General features: G+C 46.0%; 1 protein-coding gene across 1 annotated transcript in view; it reads right to left on the reverse strand.

The window, feature by feature from the left end:
- The window catches only part of LOC115085175 (uncharacterized protein C18orf63-like), a 195,792-nt gene that overhangs the window by 133,439 nt on the left and 39,888 nt on the right, over window positions 1-22,465 (reverse strand). The window contains exons 3-4 of the mRNA XM_029590877.1: window positions 21,328-21,424; window positions 21,079-21,164 (exon numbers count right to left, since the gene is read on the reverse strand). Of these exons, the coding sequence (XP_029446737.1) occupies window positions 21,079-21,164; window positions 21,328-21,424 (183 nt within the window). The remainder of the gene's footprint in view (window positions 1-21,078; window positions 21,165-21,327; window positions 21,425-22,465) is intronic.

Consider the following 22,465-nt stretch of genomic DNA (forward strand, 5'->3'; position numbering starts at 1 on the left):
TATAACCTCTACTGCCTCTTTTACCTTGTTTGCAGTATATGGTGCATCTGTCAATTTTTTATGTATATCTTCCCTTAGCCCAAAGGCTTTGAGCCATGCTCTTTGCTGCAATTGTTATGGTAGACTTTCTTGAAGCTATATTGAATGAATCATATGTTGATCATGTCAAATGCTTTGTACAATCTTTGGCATCTTATAGAAGGCTATTGAAATTTGACGTGTCTGGAAGAGTCGATTGCTGGGAGATCTCCTTTATTTTTCACAAGTATTGTACCATTTGCAGCTGACGAGCATCAATTATACATAAGGATATAAAGCTCTCACATTAATCTATAAAAGTTTGTCTAATAATGACACCATGTGGCTGGGACTAGTACTGCATTTTTATGTCCAATACAGGCATTATGTTCAGCTAACAAACAGGCACATTCAATGAAGTCTGTGGGAGTGCTGGCACTCCGAGGTGAGTGCCCGCTCTCCCAACGCATGCCCAGGCACCTCTCCTGGGTGCGCGATTCTTTATTTAAATTCGGGCCCACGCTAATAAAGAGGCGCTAGGGACACTAGCGCATCCCTAGCACCTCCTTATTGGCGGAAGCGGCGGCTGTCAGTGGGTCTGACAGCCGACGCTTAATTTTACCGGTGTCGGTTATCGAACCTGCTGACAGCCACGGGTTCGGAAAACGGATGTCGGCAAAGTTGAGCATCCATTTTCCAATCCGCGGGCAGATTTTTTTATTTTTGGGGCCTCTGACTTAATATCGCTATGATATTAAGTCAGAGGGTGTACAGAAAAGCAGTTTTTTCTGCTTTTCTATACACTTGCCCGCTACCATCTGAAATTAACGCCTGCCTTTGGCAGGCGTTAATTTCTGAAAGTAAAATGTGCGGCCAAGATAGTATTGCGGGTGACTAACTAATAGGTTCATCAACATGCATTTTCATGTGATGAGTGCTATTAGTTTCGGGGGGGGTTGGCTACGCGTTTTCCTCGTGCTATTACCCCTTACAGTATAAGGGGTAATAATAGCGTGCTATTACCCCTTACAGTATAAGGGGTAATAATAGCGCGTCAAAAACACACAGCCAAACGGGGGCTAAACGGTGCGCTCGGCTGAGCACACGTTCTGTATCGGCCTGAAAAGCCTTTTGTATATTCCAACTATATATGATGCCCACTGTAGTGAGGTTCAGTAGAGAGTGATTTCAGTTGTGGGCCTCATACTCTAGAATACGATGCCTGAGTCTTTTTGTACCACAGCTGATTTTAAAATTTTTAAAAAATGGCTTAAAACCTCACTCTGTATATTGGCATTCATGAATTCATTGTCCATCTGAGTAGCAATGCAACTATCTTTTTTTGCAAAATCATTTTTATTGCAAAGACTAGCATTTCCACTTGCACTACAACATATTCAAAAAACAATAGCAACAAGAGAACAAACAGTACAGTAATTGTGCTGGCCTCCTTTTTAGTAACAATACCCACCCCAGTAAGCAACCAGAACCTCCACCACTCCCATCACATTCAGACTGCACAAACCAAGCACACCTCATACACCCCATTCAGGCAACCACCTCACCTGCCAACCACATTCACACCCCCCCCTAATCCCTGCCCAGGAGCCCCAAAAGCATCTAAGAAAAGAAAACCCTGAGCAAGAGAATTTGGCAGCAAAGTCTACTCAAGAGTTACTCGCCCTGGGAGAATTGGTGTACCAAGTATCATTATATCCTGCTGTAAGCATCCTCTATCACCTCCAAGCGCAGGACAGGCGAAAAAAAAATAGACTGAGGGAGGATTGAGGCCGATTATAACGGAGGTGCCCTGGAGCAAACTCACCAGGGGAGCCGGGTAAGCTGCGCCAATCTTGGGCTCGCTGCGGGTCCTAGAATGCTTGTTTTTTCGCCAAACTGCGGCGAAACAGCAGCCCCCGATGTCCTGCACAACATCCAGCAGAGAAAAAATTTGTTTTTATATTTTTAAGGGAGGGATGGCGGCCGATTCAGGGGGGGAGGACCCGGAGCTAACTCACAGTGTTGTCGACCCCAGTGACGTCATACCGGAAGTCGCAATGCAACTATCTAATATTATGAATTATCTATTTGAGTGGCATAAATGTATAAATTTGTGAATTGTTTTGTGAACACGTAATGTTGTTTTATGTACATACTACATACATTTTTAGCCTGTAAACCATTCTGTTCTATACTTGAAAGGATGGTATATAAAACCCTGTAAAAAAATAAAGAAAGAAAGAATTGCCATGCTGGGTCAGACCAAGGCCCATCAAGCCCAGTATCTTGTCTCCAAATGTGACCAATCCAGGTCTGCAAGTACCTGGCAGATCCCATAAAGTAGATCTAATTCCTCTTATTCACTCCCAGGGCTAGCAATAGATTTCGTTAGTCTACCTGGATAATAATGTGTTATGGATTTTTCCTCCAGGATCTTGTCCAAATCTTCTTTAAACCCGCTATGCTAGTCACCTTGATCGCGTCCTCTACAACAGATTCCACAGCTTGACAGTTCACTGAGTGAAAAAGCACTATTTACCATTTATTATGAATCTGTTTGTTGTTATTTTCAAGGAGTGTCCCCTTATTTTAGTATTATTTGAAAGGATAAATAGATGTCCAGTATCAGTTCCACCTAAGGATTTTATTAACTTCTATCATGTCCCCTCTCAGCTGTCTCTTTTCCAAGCTGAAGAGCTCTAGCATGCATAGCTTCTCATTGTAGGAGAGATGTTCCATCCCCTCTATCAATTTTGTTGCCCTTCTCTGCACTTTTTCTAGTTCCACTATGTCTTTCTTGAGATGGGGGTGACCAAAACTGCACACAGTTCTTAAGATATGGTCACACCATGAATCGATGCAGAGGCAATATATTTTACATTTTATTCTCCATTTCTTTTTGGATCATTCCTAATATTTTAGGTGCTTTTTTTTGACCACTGCCATACACTGAACCAAGGATTTCAATGTATTGCCCACAAGATTTTCAAGGTCCTTATCCTGGCTAGTCACTCTCAATACAGAACCCAGCATTATGTTGTACCTGTGGTTGGGATTATTTTCACTATATGCATCACTGCACTTTTCCAAATTACATTTCATCTGCTATTCAGTTATCCAGTCTCCTAGTCTCACAAGGCCCTTCTGCAGTTCCTCTCAATCTGCTGCCATTTTAACAAATTTGAATAATTGTGTCATCTGCAAATTTGATATTCTCACTCGTCATTCCCTTTTCCAGATCATTTATGAATATGTTAAACAACACAGGTCCCCTTACCAATCCCTACGGTACGCCACAAATGACCTTTCTCCATTTAGCCCTACCCTCCGTTTCTGGCCTTTTAACCAGTTACCAATCCACACTAGAACACTGCCTTGTATCTCATGGCTTTGCCTGGCTGTGGGGTCCCCAGACAGGTTTGGGAAGCCCTGATTTACACCTTCAAAAATTCTAAAAGATTGGTAAGACAAGACCTCCCCTTGCTAAATCCATATTGACTCTTCCCCAGTAAGCCCTGTCTATGTATATGAGCAATGATTTTGTTTTTAAGAATGGTTTCTACTATTTTGCCCAGCACCAATGTCAGGCTCACTGGTCTATAGTTTCCCGGATCATCCCTGGAACCCTTTTTAAAAATCAGTGTAGGTATTGTCCACATTGGCCACTTTCTATTCCTCAGGAATTGTGGCTGTGATAAGATTACAGATTACTAGTATTAGGTTAGCAATGTCATGTTTTAGTTCTTTAAGAACTCTGGGATGGATGCCATCTGATCCCAGTGATTTGTTACTCTTTAGTCTGTCAATCTGATCTACTACATCCTCCATTATCACAGATACTTATATTAGTTGCTCACAATCTCTAACATTAAAGAATGGTAACATGTTTCAGGTGTGGGTAATCCCCAAAATCATCTTCCCTGAAGACTAAGGCAATTCATTCAGTTTTTCAGCTAATTCCTTGTCCTCCCTGAGCAATCTAACTGCATCATTCATCAAAATGCATTATGACATTTAACTAGGGTAAGAATGCAAATTTTTGGGTGGGATGAGTTAAATTAGGGGCAATATCACATGGTTTTGAGAGAGATAGAGAGAGAGAAAGGGAGAGAGTCCGTCAAGCTAGGGTGAGAGAACATAGTAGAAATTTCATCTTTTTGAGACTTTCCTCACTCCAAATCATGACAAATGTTCACCAAGGTGTACTGTGCTGTTTGTACATCTCACTCTACATGCGAAACTGGCCCCTAAACCTTAGGTGGCCCTCCTATAGAGATATAAATACTTCCCTACTATGAGGGCCTTCTAGATAGTCTCTATCTCAGTCTCTCTATCTCCCTCCCCTTAGTATAGGATGTGAAAAATAGGATTGTTGCATCCATCGGTCGCAGACAGCTGCGACCACTCCCTCTTACCTCTTTTTCTCCCCTTTCACTCTCTCTTGCACATTGGTGCCGAGTGCCTCGGTGTTCGCAAACCAGCATGGGCGTCTCCATCCACCATGCTCACTCCTGTGGCCTCCTAGAGTGCAAGTGCGCACATCTCCTACGCTCAAATACACGTCATAGCGGGAACCTCAGGGGCGGCCCCACCGCATGACGTCAGTACCCTCCGGGTATATCTAGCCTCTGCCTCCGCTACCCACCTTGAGTTAGCAAAGACTTTGCTTCGCTACTCTGACTGCTCTAAGTTGCATGCTTAGACGCTGCTTTCACGCTAAGGACCTCGCTCCAGTAAGAACCTCTAGACACCCACTCCTCAGGGGTCTCTCGCTTCCAAATTCCCTTCGGGGTTCCTCACTAACTAAGACAACCGCGCCTTGGGAGTCTTTTCTCTATTCTATTTTCAGGATATTGGACCATTGGGTACTCGCTCCTCGAGGGCCTATCTCCCGTATATCCTGCACCACGGACCTTCAGTCCCACCATTCTACCACCAGGAAGACACCTTCATTCTGTGAGTGCCTCTACGATCCAGCACTCCAACTACACCCATCAGCCATGGCGTTACCTGCACTGCGGGCCCCTGCCTATCGTGAACATCTGGGTGAGACTACACTTCTGAGCCTGTTGAATGTACTGGCACTTTGTGGATCAGTGCCTTACCTTCCTGCTTTCACCATCTATCTACAGCAGTACAATAAAGACTCTATCCATACTGTGTCTGCTACCTGTGTCAGCCTATCGCAGTGGTTCCCCATGGGGCTCCTCTCCGTGGGCGGAGTCATCTCCATTGTGACCAAGGGTCCACAATGCCACAAACACAACAAGGATTATGGCATGGCAAACTTGCCATGCAAAATGGTAAGTTACTGCACCATGTGGTAACTCAAACATTTCCATAAACACACCCCTTTTCCTTATCAATGCATAAGTAACACTTTTTGATGAATCTAGGGGGTGGTTTGTAAAGTTGCTGCTTGGAACACCTATCATAACAAACAACCTGGGATCTTTCCCCAGAGGACAGTTAGAGAATATTTTGGACTTCTTTGCCAACTTCATTGCAGATTCTGCCATTAAATATGTTGTGTGCCGCAGCCGCAACCCCCTACCTGAGCCACGGCGTCAGGTCACCGTGGCAGTGCCGAGGAGTCCAGCCCCATTCGTCCCCACACCTCACCACACCTTCCCGCAGTGATTGCAGATGAGGGAGATGCCCCAGGCCTCCCCTCGCGGCGTCGGGCCGCTCTGCAGGGCTTCTGGGATCCAAGATGACCGTCTCCTCCTTAGGCACGAGGCCGCGCCTCCTGTGCTGATTTAAAGGGATCTTGTCCTCCTTATTGCTTGCAGCTGTTCCTAATGGACTAGACCAGGGGAAGTATAAAAGGAGACTTCCTCCGCTCACTCTTCGACTTGGCAACTTGTTGCTTCAAGTCTGCTTGCTTCGGTGGGTCTTCTGGTGCCTCAGGTTCCTAATTCCTGGTTCCTGCTTCTTCTCGGTGATTCTTCGGTGTGTGACTTCGGACTGGCAAGTGGTGATTCTTCGGTGTGTGACCTCGGTCTGGCAAGCGGCAATCCTCTGGTACTCGACCTCGGATGTCTTCCGGACCATCCATCTTCAAGGGCCCACCTAAGTCCCAGTGGCCCGGGTCCCTACGGGCTCCTCCCAGGGGGGCCACAGGCTTCCAGTGGTGAAGATCCAGTTAGCTCTGCTCCAATGTCACGCCTCTTCATCCTCCCAATGGCCGCCTCAGCCTTCAACGCCGAAGGGCCAGCCAGCCCCATCTTCTGTTCCGCCTCGCCACCCGACAGGGGATCCTAAGGAGCCATCTCCTAAGGTGAATTCAACCTCCCGTCAGTCCAAGGGTTCACAATCCCTCCGGATCATAACAAAATAATCATGTCGCAATTGTACTTTGGTATGGCATGACCAATTTTGCACAGTGTACTTTAAGTCTATATTTTTTTCTATGTAAAATGGAAAAAGGTGATTTCCACATTTTAGCCTGTTTGTTCAAAGTAAAGCTGTGTGAACTGGAATAGCTTTTGTGTGCTTTGGCAGCTGGAAAAATTTCAGAATACCTTGAAACTCTTTCACTTGAGAATTGTTTTCTTCTAAGTTAAAAGGAATAGATTCCCAAATCTTTTGTAAAAATGACTGACAAATGCGTGCAGCAGCAGTGTGAGAACTTCTGCACATACTCAGAAAGGTCTTTTTTGCCCTTCTGAGTTTTGAAAAAGTGGGCTCTGACTCGGCACTGGAGCCAGCTTGCACTCACAGACCCTGCAGTGGATTTGCCCTTACATGAGTTTTTGTGGTAACAGAAAAAGTCCTGCATGAGGAAGGATTAGTGTTGAGGCAGGGCCCATGAGGATGCACTAACTCCCAGGTCCCGCGCTGATTTTCATTAGTAATGCTGCTGCTGCCTGCAGATCACTATCAGACTTGGAACCAGCCATGAGGGAATGGGAGGGCTGAATGTGTATGAATCAGTAGAGATTGCTACTGTTCTTCTCTTCTTACCTACCATTGAACTCACCCTATAGAAAAATGTTACACCTGTTTTCAGCCCACTCTCTCTTCCTACAAGTTGTCATCTACCTCTAAAGGACAATGTTGCCCTGACCCTGGCCAGGGGTATGTTTAGAGGAGGGGCTATTTGAAGGTAGAGATGATATGCAAGAGGGTTTTGAGGGGTGGATATAGTGGATAGGGATTGGCTGTGGAGAGTGACAGATGATCAAGTTGGGGATGTATGAAGAGTTGAGCAGCTGAGAAGGGTTCAGCTGGGGAGCAGGTAAAAAGGGTTGGAGGGGAGGAGGGGAGGCAAGAGAGGGGATGGGGATGAGCAAGGAGAGAAGAGGATGGGGTGAGATGGAGGGGATGATAGAAGCTCAGTTAGGGGTTATAAGAAGGCCTTGAGGGTGAAAGAGAATCAGCTGGGGGGATGTGAAAATGGCTGGAGGGAGTGAAAGAGAAGGGATGGGCTAAGCTGAGAGGAGTGAAGATTGAGAGAGGAAGTCCACTGAAAAGGAGGTGGTTAAAAAAGGACTGCTGAAGAGGGTGTATGTTGAGAGAGGAGAATAGCTGGAATGCAGGGAAGGTGAGAAAGAGGGGGATCGCATCCCTGGTATTTTGTTTTGGCCATCTTGAGGTCATGTGGATTTTCAAGTGCTAAAATGAGGTCACATTGGCTAAAAGTTTGGGAAGTCCAGGGCTATAGAACTCCTCAGCCTTACAAGCCTAATTTGGCCCTAAAAGATTTCTGTACAGCTATTTATGCAGACTGTTACCTCCATTACTCAGTGAGCAGAGAGGGCAGGACAGAGGAGCTCCAATAACTCAGAAGAGAAAGGAAAATTGGTTTTTACCTGCTGATTTTCGTTCCTGTAGTACCACAGATCAGTCCAGACTCCTGGGTTCTGTCCACTCACCAGCAGATGGAGGCAGAAAAAGTTCCAAACTGACTCCACCCCTTCCGTAGGTGCACCTACAGTACATCAGTATTTAAATGTATCAAAGCCGAAAAACTAAAAAAAACATCTAAGCAGCAAACTGCAAACAACAGGAAGAACATTCCATAAGAACCAGGCTCACTGACCCAAACGGCAGCAGAGCACCAAACAACATAGAAACAACATTATATAAGAAAAATACTTATCTGTAAAGTAAATAAAAAGAACGAGCGGACTCTCCTTTATCTCCAAAACTGAAATGGGCAGGACTCTGGACTGATCCATGGTACTACAGGAATGAAAATTGGTAAGAACCAATTTTCCTTTCCCTGTACGTACCCGGATCAGTCTAGACTCCTGGGATGTACCAGAGCTCCTTTACAAAGGGTGGAACCCAGAGAATCCCGCTCGGATGACCGCTTCACCGAAACCCCCAGAGCCTGGGGCCCGAACATCCAGGTGATAATGTCTAGCAAAAGTATGTAAAGACTTCCAAGTCGCCGCCTTACAAATCTCTTGCGGAGAAACTTGCTGACACTCCACCCAGGAAGTTGCTTGAGACCAAGTAGAGTGAGCACGAAGACCAGACGGAAGCGACTGACCATGAAGCAAATATGCCGAACTAATAGCTTCTTTTAGCCAATGGGCTATAGTAGCCCTAGATGCTTTGTGCCCTCTCTTAGGGCCGTTCCAGAGCACAAAAAGATGGTCCGACAAGCGGAAACTATTAGTGACCTCCAAGTAACAAATAGACTCCGTCGTACATCTAGCCTTCTGAAATCTCTAGAATGAGGATCCGATGGCTGAGAATCAGGAAAAGATGGTAGATCAACTGACTGATTCAAGTGAAAAGAAGAAACCACCTTTGGAAAAAAAGACGGAACAGTTCTCAAAGAAACTCACAATCTGTATTTCTTAAAAATGGCTCTCTACAAGATAAAGCCTGAAGCTCCGAAATCCTATGGGCCGAAGAAATCGCCACCAGAAAAATCACCTTTAAGGTAAGGTCTTTAAGAGCAGCCCTCTTTAGAGGCTCAAAGGGCACAGCACAAAGAGCTTTAAGAACCAAATTTAAACTCCATGAAGGACAGGATTTTTGAGAGGAGGACGCAAGTGTTTTGCTTGCCAAAGAAAACGAGCCACATCAGGATGGGATGCCAGGGTAACTCCTTTTATCTTCCAACGGAAACAACCTAGAGCTGCCACCTGTACCCTGAGAGAGCTGCAAGATAAGCTCTTAGCCAGACCAGCCTGCAAAAAAGACAAAATGTCAGGAATCAAAGCCCGAGTAGGAACCACCTGATTCTTCTCACACCAAGATTCGAAAACTCCCCAAACCCTGACATAAGCCAGGGAAGTAGAAGTTTTTCTTGACCTGAGAAGAGTAGCGACCATCGCACCAGAATAACCCTTATCCTTCAAGTGCCGCCTTTCAAAAGCCATGCCACTAGAGAGAAGCGATCTACCTCTTCCAAACAAACGGGACCTTGGCAGAGAAGATTCAGAAGGTTCCGAAAGCGAAGCGGACTGTCCACTATGAGGTTGACAAGGTCTGCAAACCAAGGACGTCTCAGCCATTCTGGAGCTACCAGAATCGCCTCCAAGGGATGAGATTCTATGTGCCAAAGAATTTTGCCGATGAGAGGCCAAGGAGGAAACACATAAAGCAGAATGTTCATTGGCCAGGGAAGGACCAAGGCATCTACTCCTTCTGCCCCTGGCTCTCGACATCGATTGAAGAAGCATGGAGCCTTGGAGTTCTGGAATGTTGCCATCAGGTCCATGCTCGGCGTGGACCACTTTTTGCGTATGAGATGAAATGCCTGCTCGGAAAGTTCCCACTCCCCGGGATCTAGACGATGGCAACTGAGAAAGTCTGCTTGAATGTTGTCGAGCCTGGCGATGTGAGACGCTGCAATGCGAAGGAGATGTTGTTCCGCCCATGCTAACAACAGCTGAGCCTCGAACACGACTGGTTGGCTCTTGGTTCCCCCTTGGCGGTTGATATAAGCCACTGTTGTCACATTGTCGGAAAGGATTCTGACTGACTTCCCCTGAAGAAGCGGTAGAAAGGCCTGTAAGGCTAGCCTCACCGCACTGGTTTCCAAACGATTGATTGACCAACGAGATTCCTCTGGTGACCATTGCCCCTGAACAGACCTGTCGAGACAAACTGCCCCCCAGCCGGGCAGACTGGCATCCGTCATGACTACTGTTCAAACTGGAGCCTCTTGGTCCACTCCACGATGCAAATTCTGCGATAGGAGCCAACAATCGTTACTGGAAGGAGCAGAGTCTGTAAGAGGAAGAAGAAGATGAAATTGTTCCGACTCTGGATGCCAGCGGGAGAGCAATGCTGATTTAAGTGGTCTCAAAAGAGCATATGCCCACAGAACTAAGTCCAAAGTGGAGGCCATGGAGCCTAGAACCTGTAGATAATGCCAAACTTTGGGAGGAGACTTGGACAACATGACCCGAATCTGACACTGAATTTTGATGAACCATTGTTCCATGAGAAAAACTTTCCCCCGCTGGGTGTCAAACAGGGCTCCCAGAAACTCCATGGACTGGGATGGTACTAAGTGGCTCTTCGCTGGGTTGACAACCCAGCCCAATGACTGCAGAAGCTGAAGAACTCGAGACACAGTCAAGCGACAGAGATGTTCCGACTTCGCTCGAATGAGCCAATCGTCTAGGTAGGGATGAACAAAGAATCCCTCTTTATGGAGTTGTGCGGCTGCTACAATCATTATTTTGGTAAAGGTCCTGGGTGCCGCGGCAAGACCGAAAGGAAGAGCGCAAAATTGGAAGTGGTCCCCCAGAATCGAGAACCACAGGAACTTCTGATGGTCAGACCGAATTCCTATATGACGATATACCTCGGTCAGGACCAAAGAAGCTAGGAACTCACCTTTGTGAATGGATGCCAGGACCGCTCTTAAGGTTTCCATGCAAAACCTTGGGATTCTCAGACATCGATTGACTCTTTTTAGGTCCAGAATGGGACGAAATGTGCTGTCTTTTTTGGGTACGATGAAATAGATGGAATAACGGCCCTTTCATTGCTACAATGCAGGTACCAGCACAATGGCCCCAAGCTCTCTTAGACGATGTAAGGTATCCCACACCGCCTGACACTTTTGAGTGTAAGAACATGGAAAGATGAGAAAACGGTCACGAAGGCGCCATACGAAATCTACTGCGTAGACTTGTTTTTTCACAGTAAGCACCCACTTATCCGATGTTATTTTGGCCCACTCCTCGAAATAGAGAAACAATCTGTTTCCCACTACCGGAACCGAGGAATGGACCGGCCTCATCTCATTGAGAAGTTTTCGCTCCACCAGAGAAATGGGAGGAACCAGGTCTCCCATAATGACGTCCTCGAAAGGACTGAGGCCAAGATTGTTGTCTAGCTGGCTGTTGCCGAAAAGAAGAACCTGAAGAGCAAGAGGAGCAAAACCTGCGGTTTCCTCGGAAATGAGATCTGGAAGATAACGAACCCCATGTCTTGGGCCTATCCTCCGGTAGATGATGTACTTTATTTTCTCCTAAGGAATGAATCAAGTCTTCAAGATCTTTCCCAAAGAGAAGTTTACCTTTAAAAGGTAAAGATCCCAATTGAGCTTTGGCAGAGACATCCGCAGACCAGTGTCTTAACAGAGAAGTCTGCGGGCAGAAACAGCCGAATCCATCGATCTGGCTGAGGTACGTAACAAGTCATAAAGAGCATCAGAACTGTAAGCAACAGCGGCTTCCAAATGCCCCACTTGAATAGCTTCGGACTCAGAAAGAGAAGAATTATTCTGCAGGAGCTGAACCCAGCGGAGCCCTGCTCTCAAGGCGAAACTGCTGCACATAGCAGCATGAACATCAAGAGCCGAAACTTCAAAAATCTTTTTTAGTTCAACCTCCAACTTACGATCCTGAAGATCTTTGAGAGCTGTAGTACCGGTTACAGGAATAGTAGTCTTTTTGGTAACCGCAGAAATGGCTGCATCAACCTTGGGAACTCGTAAAAGGTCCAAAGCATCCTCAGGCAGAGGATATAGCTTATCTATGGCCTTGCTGACATTCAAACCCAAGTCAGGAGTATCCCATTCTTGAAATAATAAGTCTGTGACTGAAAGATGAAAAGGAAAGGACCGAGTTGGACCACGAAGCCCAACCATGACCGGGTCAATGGAGCCCATACGAGAATCCTCTGGTGGAGGATCAATTCCCAACTCCTCAAGGATAGCAGGAATGAGAGGAATAAGCTCATCTTTCCTAAAGTGGCGGACCACCTTAGGTTCATCGCCTTTGACCATGTGGGGACCTTGAGATGGTAAGGAATCCTGAGTAGAATCAGGATCTTGAGGAGGAATATCACTTGGGTCACCCTGGTTGGACTCTGAAGAATCAGTAGAAGAGTTAGGTAAAGACCGAGACACAGGAGTCCTAAGAGAGCGTTTAGTTCTAGGAACATCCATCCCCACGAGAATTTGTTCCTTTTGGAAGCTGCTTTATGAGACAGTGGTACAGAAAGAGAAATCCCTTCAGGATTCTTTTTAGAGGACTTTCTGGCCTTGTAAGCTTTATGTAAAAACATAATAAAGTATGAAGAAGAGGAGCCTGAAGTCCCCTCAGGACTCTCCTCACCAATAGCAACTGAAATAGTAAAAGAATCACCTCCCTCTGAGGCTAAATGCTGTGGAGAAAGAGGAGGAGGAGAAACCCCCCCACCCTCCGCTGAGAGCATAGCAGCGGGAACAGAGCCAGAAATAGCATCAGCAGGAGTAGGAAGCAGGATGAAGTCTGCAGCAGAAAAACGCGGGCATCCCGGTTTAGCAGAGCGACGGAGAGAGGAAGAAATGATACCACCAGTTGCCCCTGAAGATCCCTCCCCCCTGGGGAGGCAGGAGGAGCATAGGCCGGCACGGGAGACTCTCACCCCCGTGTCTCCACACATGCGGCAAGCCAGACCTTGCGGCATTTCTCACAAATGAGCCGGCTGAGGAGAAAATGAAAGTAAAAGAAAAAAGCCTGCTAACCGCCCCAAAAAAGCGAAAAGGTAACGGAGAGTCTGCCCGACAAATAATTTACTTCAAAAACAAAAAAATAATGAATTCTGTAAAATGTATTTATTTATTTATTTTTGTATACTACCTGAATGAAGCTGGGTTCTCTGCTCCATGGGGTGAGTGAACTAGGCTCCCTGGTATCACCCCAAAAGCTGCAGCCAACTGAGGCCAAGGGTTCTCAACCCCTAAAGCCAAACGCCTCAAATACCAGGGAGGATGGTCCCCTCAGGACCTGCCAACTCCCTGGGAGGCTAGCCTCCGCTTACCCTTCTTGTTTTTGTTTTTTTTAAACTAAAGTAAACTAAGAAATACTAAAAGAAATGTTAAATATTACAACAGAAAACTATCTTTTTTTTTTTTTTTAAACTAACTGACTAAGAACCGGACTGTAGGTTTTGCACCTCCACCATCTGCTGGAGGCAGAAAAATACTGTCGTACTGTAGGTGCACCTCACGGAAGGAGTGGAGTCAGTTTGGAACTTTTTCTGCCTCCATCTGCTGGTGAGTGGACAGAACCCTGGAGTCTGGACTGATCCGGGTATGTACAGGGAACTGGAGCTTCACAGCCTCTCCTGTATGTAACGTGGCAAGGAGTGGACCCTTGGGCCAGTGTGAGGAGGGAGTACTACAAGGTAGCTCTCTCCCAATTGGCAGGCTGCAGGCCATTGGCAGAGTAAGAGTGGTCAGAGTCTGGGTTGGGGTCGGGGGCAGGCAGCAGGCAAAGATGTGGTCAGTGTCGTGGAAAAGATTGTCCCAGGCAGCAGGCAAGGCGAGGTCAGAGTCTAGTCCAAGGTCAAGGTAGACAGTAGGCGAGGCTTAGTCAAAGTCCAGGCAAGGGTTGTGGTAGGCAAGGAAAATGTCGGTCCAAGGTTAGCACCTGTAGAGTGAAGCCAAGGAGATGAAGACCAGGATGACATGGCCAAGGCAGGAAGGCAGAATTAGATGGGAAGACTGGCACACAAAGAGGCAGGAACTAGGCAGTAGGCCTGGAACACGACAGGACAGGAATAAGGCAGGAATACTGGAATACAGCAAGGCAGGAACACGAAGCAACTAGCACTGCAAGCAAAAGCATAGTAGGAGACCTTTTGCTGAGGTGCTTAGTTGTGTTCAGTTTCCTTTTATATTAGAGCAAAGACTGCAGCATCAATCAGTGCCCACAGGAAATGCTGGCTGCCTAGCTTATTTATTTAATAAAGGAAAATTGGTTCTTACCTGCTAATTTTCGTTCCTGTAATACCACAGATCAGTCCAGACCAGTGGGTTATGTACCCCTACCAGCAGATGGTGGCAGGGAGCAAACTTTAAGTCTATGCCTATAATTGAGAGTGCCACCTGCAGCCCCTCAGTATTAATCTGTACCCAAGCTTAGATCAAGGAAAATTAACTTACAGGCAAACAAAACCCCAGCCTGGATACCCCGAAACAAACCAGACCACTAAGGTCCTCAAAAAAATGTTCAACAATTATACAAAGCATTGCTTTAATGAACTTGGTTACTTAAACATCAACGCTTCTGAACTCAAGCCAGACACCAGAAAATCAGTCTTTCGGTATTACTACCAGGGCAGGCCTCTGGACTGATCTGTGGTATTATGGGAACGAAAATTAGCTGGTAAGAACCAATTTTCCTTTCCTGAACATACTCAGATCAGTTCAGACCAGTGGGATTACCAAAGTACCCCTACACCAGGCGGGAACCTGAAAGACCCGCTCTCAGCACACTTTCACTGAAAGTAGAAGTCTCAGGCACCCGAACATCCAAATGGTAATGCTTGCGCTTGGTGAAAGTATGAAGGGAGGACCACACTGCGGCCCTACAAATCTCCTGGGGAGAAACCAACTGGCACTCCACCCATGAAGTTGCCTGAGCTCTCATAGAATGTGTCTTCAGGCCCGAAGCTACCAGACGACCCTTGATAACATAAGCCGTGGAGATAGCTTCTTTCAACCAACGGGCTAAGATAGCCTTAGACATTTTTCACTTTCTTGGATTCACCAAAATTCACAAAGAGATGATCCAAATGTCGGAAGGAAATAGTGACCTTGAGGTAACATAAGAGGACTCACCTCACATCCAAAAGATGGAGATCTCTCCCCATCATCGGGTCCCGAGACCACCCTGGAAATCCTGACAAATTCACCGTCTGATTAACATGAAAGTCGGAAACTACTTTTGGTAAGAAGGAGGGGACCACACGCAAGGACACACTGTCATCATTGATTTGTAAAAACAGATCGCGACAAGAGAGAGCTTGGAGTTCTGAAATTCTCCTTGCTGAGCAAATCATCACCAGAAAACTGTCTTTAGCATCAGAGCTTTCAGAGAAGCCTGATTCAAGGGTTCATAGAGGTCCTCATAGAGAGCCCATAAGACCAAATTGAGACTCCATTCCGGACACAGTTTATGAAGAGGAGGCTTCAAATGTTTCACCCCTTTCAAAAAACGGAGGGCGTCAGAGTGAGAGACCAAATTATCTCTCTGTACTTTACCCCTGAGACAGCCTAGGGCCGACACTTGAACCCAAATGGAGTTAAACGCAAGGCCCTTGGATAACCCCTACTGCAAAAAGGCCAAAAATCTGAGGCACGGATGTGTCAAGGGGATCCCAGCCTTGTTGATCACACTAAGACTCAAACACCTTCCAGACCCTGACATAGGCCATGGAAGTGGCAGGCCTTCTGGATTGGAGAAGGGTAGAAATCACCTGCTCCGAATATCCCCTCATGGGCAAGCAGAGCCTCTCAAAAGCCAAGCCGTGAGACAGAAGCGATCCTCCCGATCCGAAAAGATGGGATCTTGGTGCAGGAGATCCAGCAAATGGGCTAGCGGAAGGGGTCCATTCACTGACAGATGCATCAGATCTGTGAACCACGGACGACGTGGCCACTCCCACGCCACGAGAACCACCAACACGGAATGTGCCTCTATGCGCCTTAGAATGCAACCTATGAGTGGCCACGGTGGAAACATGTAGAGGAGAACTCCCGTTGGCCACGAGCATACCAGAGCATCCAGCCCTACCAAGCCTCTTTCGCGTCTGTGACTGAAGAATCTCGTGATCTTTGTGTTGACTGCTGTCACCATGAGATCCAACTAAGGCATCCCCCACTGAGCACAAATGCGGTTCCATGCGTCCTGGGACAATACCCATTCTCCTGGATCCAGCTGCTAACGACTTAAGAAGTCGGCCTGAACGTTGTCTACTCCTGCCACGTGAGAGGCCACAATCCCCTGGAGGTGGCTCTCCACCCACATGAAAAGGAACTGGGCTTCCCAAGCCATGGCCTGGCTCTTTGTGCCTCCCTGGTGATTGACATAAGTCACCGTCGTCGCATTGTCTGAGAAGATTCTTACCATTCGTCCCTGGACCAGGGGGAGAAAATGTGCAAGAGCTCTGCACATCACTCTTGTCTCCAGGCGATTTATAGATCAGGTTTATTCCATTGCTGACCATAGGCCTTGAGCCGAATGACCCAGGCACACTGCTTCCCAGCCCATAAGGCTGGCATCCGTTGTCACTACCACCCAATCCGGAACTTCGAGGGGTATACTCTTCTGCAGATTAGCCTTTGTTAACCATCACGCTATGCTGGTTCTGGCTTCCTTCAGCAGGGGCAATGGACTGTTCTGACACTGGGTTCCAGCAGGACAACAGGGCCCTCTTGCAGGGACGCATATGAGCGAAGGCCCAAGGGACCAGCTCCAGGGTTGATGCCATGGACCCTAGGACTTGCAAGTAGTCCCAGACCTTTGGAACTGGAAGGCAAAGCAGTCGTCGAACTTGGCCCTGCAACTTGAACATCCGGTCTTGGGTTAGGGCCACCGTGCCTTTCAGGGTATCAAAGTGCACTCGCAGATATTCCAGCTACAGGGGTGGAGTCAGGTGACTCTTTCCCATGTTGATCACCCAACCTAAGGTCTCCAGGACCTGCATCACCCGGTGAATTGAACGCGAACACTCCTCCTCTGTCTTGGCATGGATAAGCCAGTCATCCAGGTATGGATGCACCAGAATTCCGTCCCTTCACAAGAACGCTGCTACAACAATCATGACCTTCGTGAAGGTGCGAGGAACCGTGGCCAAATTGAACAAGAGAGCCTGGAACTGGAAATGGTTTCCAAGTACCTTGAACCTGAGGAATCTTTGATGATCCTCTCGAATGGGAATGTGTAAGTATGCCTCCGTGAGATTCAAGGATGCCAGGAACTCCATTTTGCGGACTGCGGCAATCACTTTGCGCAGAGTCTCCATCCGAAACCTGGGAATGCATAAACTCCGGTTCACAACTCCGGTTCACCTTTTGCAGGTCTAGAATGGGACAAAACGTGCCCTCTTTCTTTGGGACCACAAAGTAAATGGAGTGGCATCCACACCCTTGCTCACCTGGGGCACTGGGACAATGGCTTCCAATGAAAGTAACCTTCAAAGCGTTTCCTGAACCACCTCCCGTTTTTTTTGGGGAAACAGCGTGATTCCAGAAAAGACTCCTTGAGAGGCTGAGAAAATTCTAAGGCGTAGCCGTGATGAATAACCTCCAGAACCCACTGGTCGGAGGCAATCCTGACCCACTCCTTGTAAAACCGAGACAACCTTTCCTATCTTGAGGCCAGAGACTGGGAAATCCCACTCCCAGCTAATGAGTTTTTGTATTTTCTTCGGAATAGGGAAGGAACTGGGAGGCCCCCGAAGACCATCGAGGACCGGGTTCACATCTTCATTGTCGGACTCCTCCTGAGACACTTTGACCCCCCCAGCTCCTCCAGAACTTGGGGCTTAAGAGGGCAGAGCTCCTCTTTTTTGAAAAGCAGAATGTCCTAAGGGTCATCACCCTCCGGTATAGGCTCCAAAAAGGCTTGATCATCCTTAGGCTGATCCGGATCTGGGAAATGATCCGCATCCGGATCCCCTTCCGGATCTGTTCCTGGAGAGGAAGAGCCCTCGCCCTGTGGGTCATCAGAATCCCCCGGATCCTCCTGATTCCCTTCCAGAGACACAACCCTGGGCCTCTTGGGATGAACTGTACCCTGAGAGGAGCCCTCCAGGGCCCCCCCGGGACCTTTAGAAGGTATTGACAGATTACCTCATCATGGGCCTCGACAAAGGTCACGCCTACCTGCTGATACTCCTTGACCTATCGGCAGCCTTTGATACCGTGAATCACTCCCATCTCATAAATCAACTAGCGAACATCGGAATAACAGGCTCTGCACTAGACTGGTTCAAATCATTCCTGGGAAACAGAGGATATAAAGTCAAAATACATAACAAAGAATCACAGTTCTATCCTTCCACTATGGGAGTTCCTCAGGGCTCCTCTCTTTCCCCCACGCTCTTCAATATTTACCTCTTACCCCTATGTCAACTATTAACCAATCTGAACCTCAAATACTTTCTATACGCAGATGACGTCCAGATTGTCATCCCTATCAAAGAATCCCTTATTAAAACTATTAAAATCTGGGAAAATTGCCTTCAAAATATTGACAACCTCCTCTCCAGTCTAAATCTAATCTTAAATTCTGCAAAAACTGAACTCATCATAATTTCCCCCGAAAACAGTTATCTCACCGCAAATCCTCCATCCGGCTTTCAAACATCACACGTAAGAGACCTAGGAGCCATCATTGATAATCGGCTAAATCTTAAATCTTTCATTAATCAAACCACTAAAGACTGCTTTCATAAACTGCACGTCTTAAAAAGAATTAAACCACTTTTCCATTTCCACGACTACAGAACAGTTCTGCAATCAATAATCTTCTCTAAGTTAGATTATTGTAATTCCATTCTTTTAGGTCTCCCATCTTCTCATACTAAACCTCTCCAGATGGTTCAGAACACGGCGGCCAGAATTTTGACAAACACAAGAAGAAGAGAACACATATCTCCGATTCTCAAAGACCTACATTGGCTGCCAGTGCACTATAGAATCTTATACAAGTCCATCACCATCATCTACAAAGCATTCCATCAACTCTCTCCGCTTAACCTCCAAATACCATTTAAAAAACATACCTCTACCAGACCTATCAGAGAGTCATACAGAGATTCACTACAGGTTCCACCTGCCAAAACCTTTCACCATACAACGCTCAGAGACAGGGCTTTCTCTGCAGCAGGACCTACCTTGTGGAACTCCATCCCACCAGAACTGAGACAGGAACCCTGCCTTCCTACATTCAGAAAAAGACTCAAAACCTGGTTATTTATGAAAGCCTTTCCAGACACAATTGAACTTTCTCTCAACAAATCAACTAAGACCTCCCCTCAGGGTAAACATAAACTCTAACAATTCCATAATGTTATTTCTCATTAAATGAGCAGGTTTTTTATGTTGCTTTTATTATATACGGTATATTATATACGGTATATTATATATACGGTATGTTATATATTATATATTATATTTTATTATATTATATAAATTTATTATATACGGTATATTACCTTGTTACTCTCTTTATCACATTGTTAATTTTCTATCGCTTTCCTTACTTTCCAAGTTACTTTATGTCCCTGTTTTATTGTAACTGCTATTTCTTCTTATATCACATGTTAATGTTCTAAGTTTTTCTCCTCTTGTCACACCCTGTTAATTGTAAACCGACATGATGCGACTCCCATCGCGAATGCCGGTATATAAAAAATTAAAATAAATAAATAAAATAAAATAAATAAATAAATATTGGCAGGAATATCCTTGGGATGCCTGTGAAACTTCTTCCTAGCCAGGAAGGCTTCATGCATAACCAGGAGAAATTCAGGAGAAAACCCCTTAGACAGGGAAGAATCTCCCTCAGGATCACTGCTAGTCGAGTGAGTATCCTTCTCTAATTCGTGCCCCTGCTCCCGCCCTGCAGGAGAAAGGGGGGCGCAAACTGCCTCCTTAACAGGTTGTCTCTCCCTGGGGACTTTGGAATCCAAGCCAGGGTCCAGTGAGCGGGCAGATTTTTTATCTGGTTTGCTCTTGGATAACAACTCCTCCCCTCCCTGAGCACAACCCGTGCAGAGAAAGGAAGTTGAGTGGGACTGCCCCTGAGCTGCTAATTCCCAGCTTTAACAACAGAGCTTTAATAACAATATCTAAGGAAATAATCTGTTGCCAACTGTAAGATCTCATATAATTTAGGGTATTACAAGTCACTTTTATGATCTTTTCGTGACAAAATAAATGTCACTGCAAGTGAGTTAAATACCTGTAGGCAACCAATTATTTCCTTAGATATATGGCTATTTTCCTTAGATATATGGCTATTTTCTAATTTATAGTTCTTGATTGCCATACTTTTTTCAACTGTTCATTTTTGTGTCTCTTTTTACAGCCATACTGGAAGCAAGCAGAGGGAGGGAGAGGGGAGAGTGATCAACGCAGACCCTTGATAAAGTCCAAATCCAACAGAGCACCACAGGAAACAGGGAGACAGTCCAGAGAAAAAAGGCTGTGCTGCAAGCCTTTTTTTTTTTTTAATAGTAAACTTTACTGCTTCCCTGTTGCTCTCCAAGAATAGAGGGAGATGTGTTGTCAGTAGCTCCTGGTGCCAGACCTACCAAGGGAACAAAGTCACCAGGGATCACCCAGTGCTTAACTCTTCGGTGCAGGAACTCAGACCCCATCTGAGTCAGTTTCCAAGAGAGAAGGGAGAATCAGTCCCACCAATACCATCACCTGGAGTGCTCCCAAGACTTGGCCTATGCTCCAGCGAAGCATGTGCCAAGTTTTGAGGGCCTTTCCAAGAGTGGCCTGCTCCTAGCAGCAGCACCAGTTCACATGTTTGCAGCATCTTCTGGAAACAGAGAAATACAGAAGATCTGAAGGACATATCAGACCCCTATAGGGGGAGTGAAATCAACTTTAAAATGTTTTTCTATATCTCCATCTGTTGGCAGAGAGGGATATAACTCACTTTTCTGGATTGTTCTGGCAAAGATAAGGAAATCTTTTTTATGCTGCACAAATCTTAGTTTGCACAGCAGGCTGTAGCTCTTCAGAAAGGACTACATTTCCTGACTAAGAAGGTATATGGAGAGGAAGAGAGCTTGATAACATTCATAAATTGCTTTTTCCCAAAGAAACAAAAAGGAATAAAAAGATACGTGAAGAGTCTTTCTCCTATCAATTTGAAGAAAACACTGCAGTATATCATATCTTCTCCTTGATCCTCTGGGAGCACATACCCATACTAAAAAAAATAAAAATAAAATATATAAAAATAAATAACTAAACACATAAATAGAATTCAAAACATAGCATATTCCTATACATAACAAGACTAGTTTATAAACATTTTCCATACTATGAAGATTATTATTAATTTTTTAATGACTGCCCTACTTTTTCTTTACCAGATTGTTCCAGTGATCCTGAAAATTTCCATATGACAGAAATGGAGAGTCAGGTGGAATGACATGGCTGATGCTTACAATCTGACCCATCTTCATGCTGTACAAGACCAGAAAAAGAGAAGTGAAAAAATGTGTCAGTAGACCGAAATCACTTGGAGCATTACAATATAGACAGCAATCAAAATTATTTGCAAGTAAAATTCACGAATGGTAAAAGATCTTTTTGTTCCTTATAAGGGGAAATAGTTTTGTCTGTAGTTAATACTGGAGAAATAGCCTAATGCAGTGGTTCCCAACCAGGCATCCGTGAGACAATCCCAAGAGGCTCACCAGAAGGGATGCAAAAAAGTTTATCTGGGGAGAAAAAGAGCAGGCTGCTGCTGCTACCTGTGATTAGTTCAGCTGCTGCCTTAGGCCAGGAGAGTGAGAATGGGACCTATTGCTGGCCTGAAAACTTCACACCATATTGCTGCAGACCAGGAGGAGAAGTGACAAAGAGGAACTGTTTGCACCCAATAGGTGCCACATGTTAGGTGGAAGTGGAGAAAAGAAGGACAGATTGAAGCCTTCTAGAGACATAAACTCATACCTGGGAACTTTTGATTTTCAGTCATCCTGAGATTGTCGAGGAATAGTAGAAAGGGGGTGGAGAATCAGGGGAGGAAGAAATACACAAACCTTTTCCTCTCTCTGTCATACACACACATACACAACCTTCTACCCTCTCTTCTTACTCCCCTATCCCCTTCACTCTCACTCACTCATACCTCTCCCCTTCCCTCCCAGTCACTCACCTCCTCATTCTCACTCACCTTCCCTTTCCTCAATCACTCACCCCTCCCTTCCCTCTCAATCACTCGCCCCTTCCCTTCCCTCTCAATCACTTGCCCCCTTCCCTTTCAGTCACTCATCCCACCCCATCCCTTCCTTCAAGCAGGTCGATACAGTTATGCCGCGTTAGAAAGAGTGCGGCAGTGCCAGGCGCACCCTCGTTCCCCGCACGCACAGTTCTCTTCACCTACTGCTCGATACTCTCTTCAAATTGCATGCAAATGCATGCCGCGTCTGCGAAGTGTTAGGCGAAGGTTAGGCCCGCGCAACCCATTTTACTGTAATGACATTTGAAATGACAGGTACC

The sequence above is a fragment of the Rhinatrema bivittatum genome, chromosome 2 (assembly GCF_901001135.1).
Source record: "Rhinatrema bivittatum chromosome 2, aRhiBiv1.1, whole genome shotgun sequence".
NCBI classification, from domain to species: domain Eukaryota; kingdom Metazoa; phylum Chordata; class Amphibia; order Gymnophiona; family Rhinatrematidae; genus Rhinatrema; species Rhinatrema bivittatum.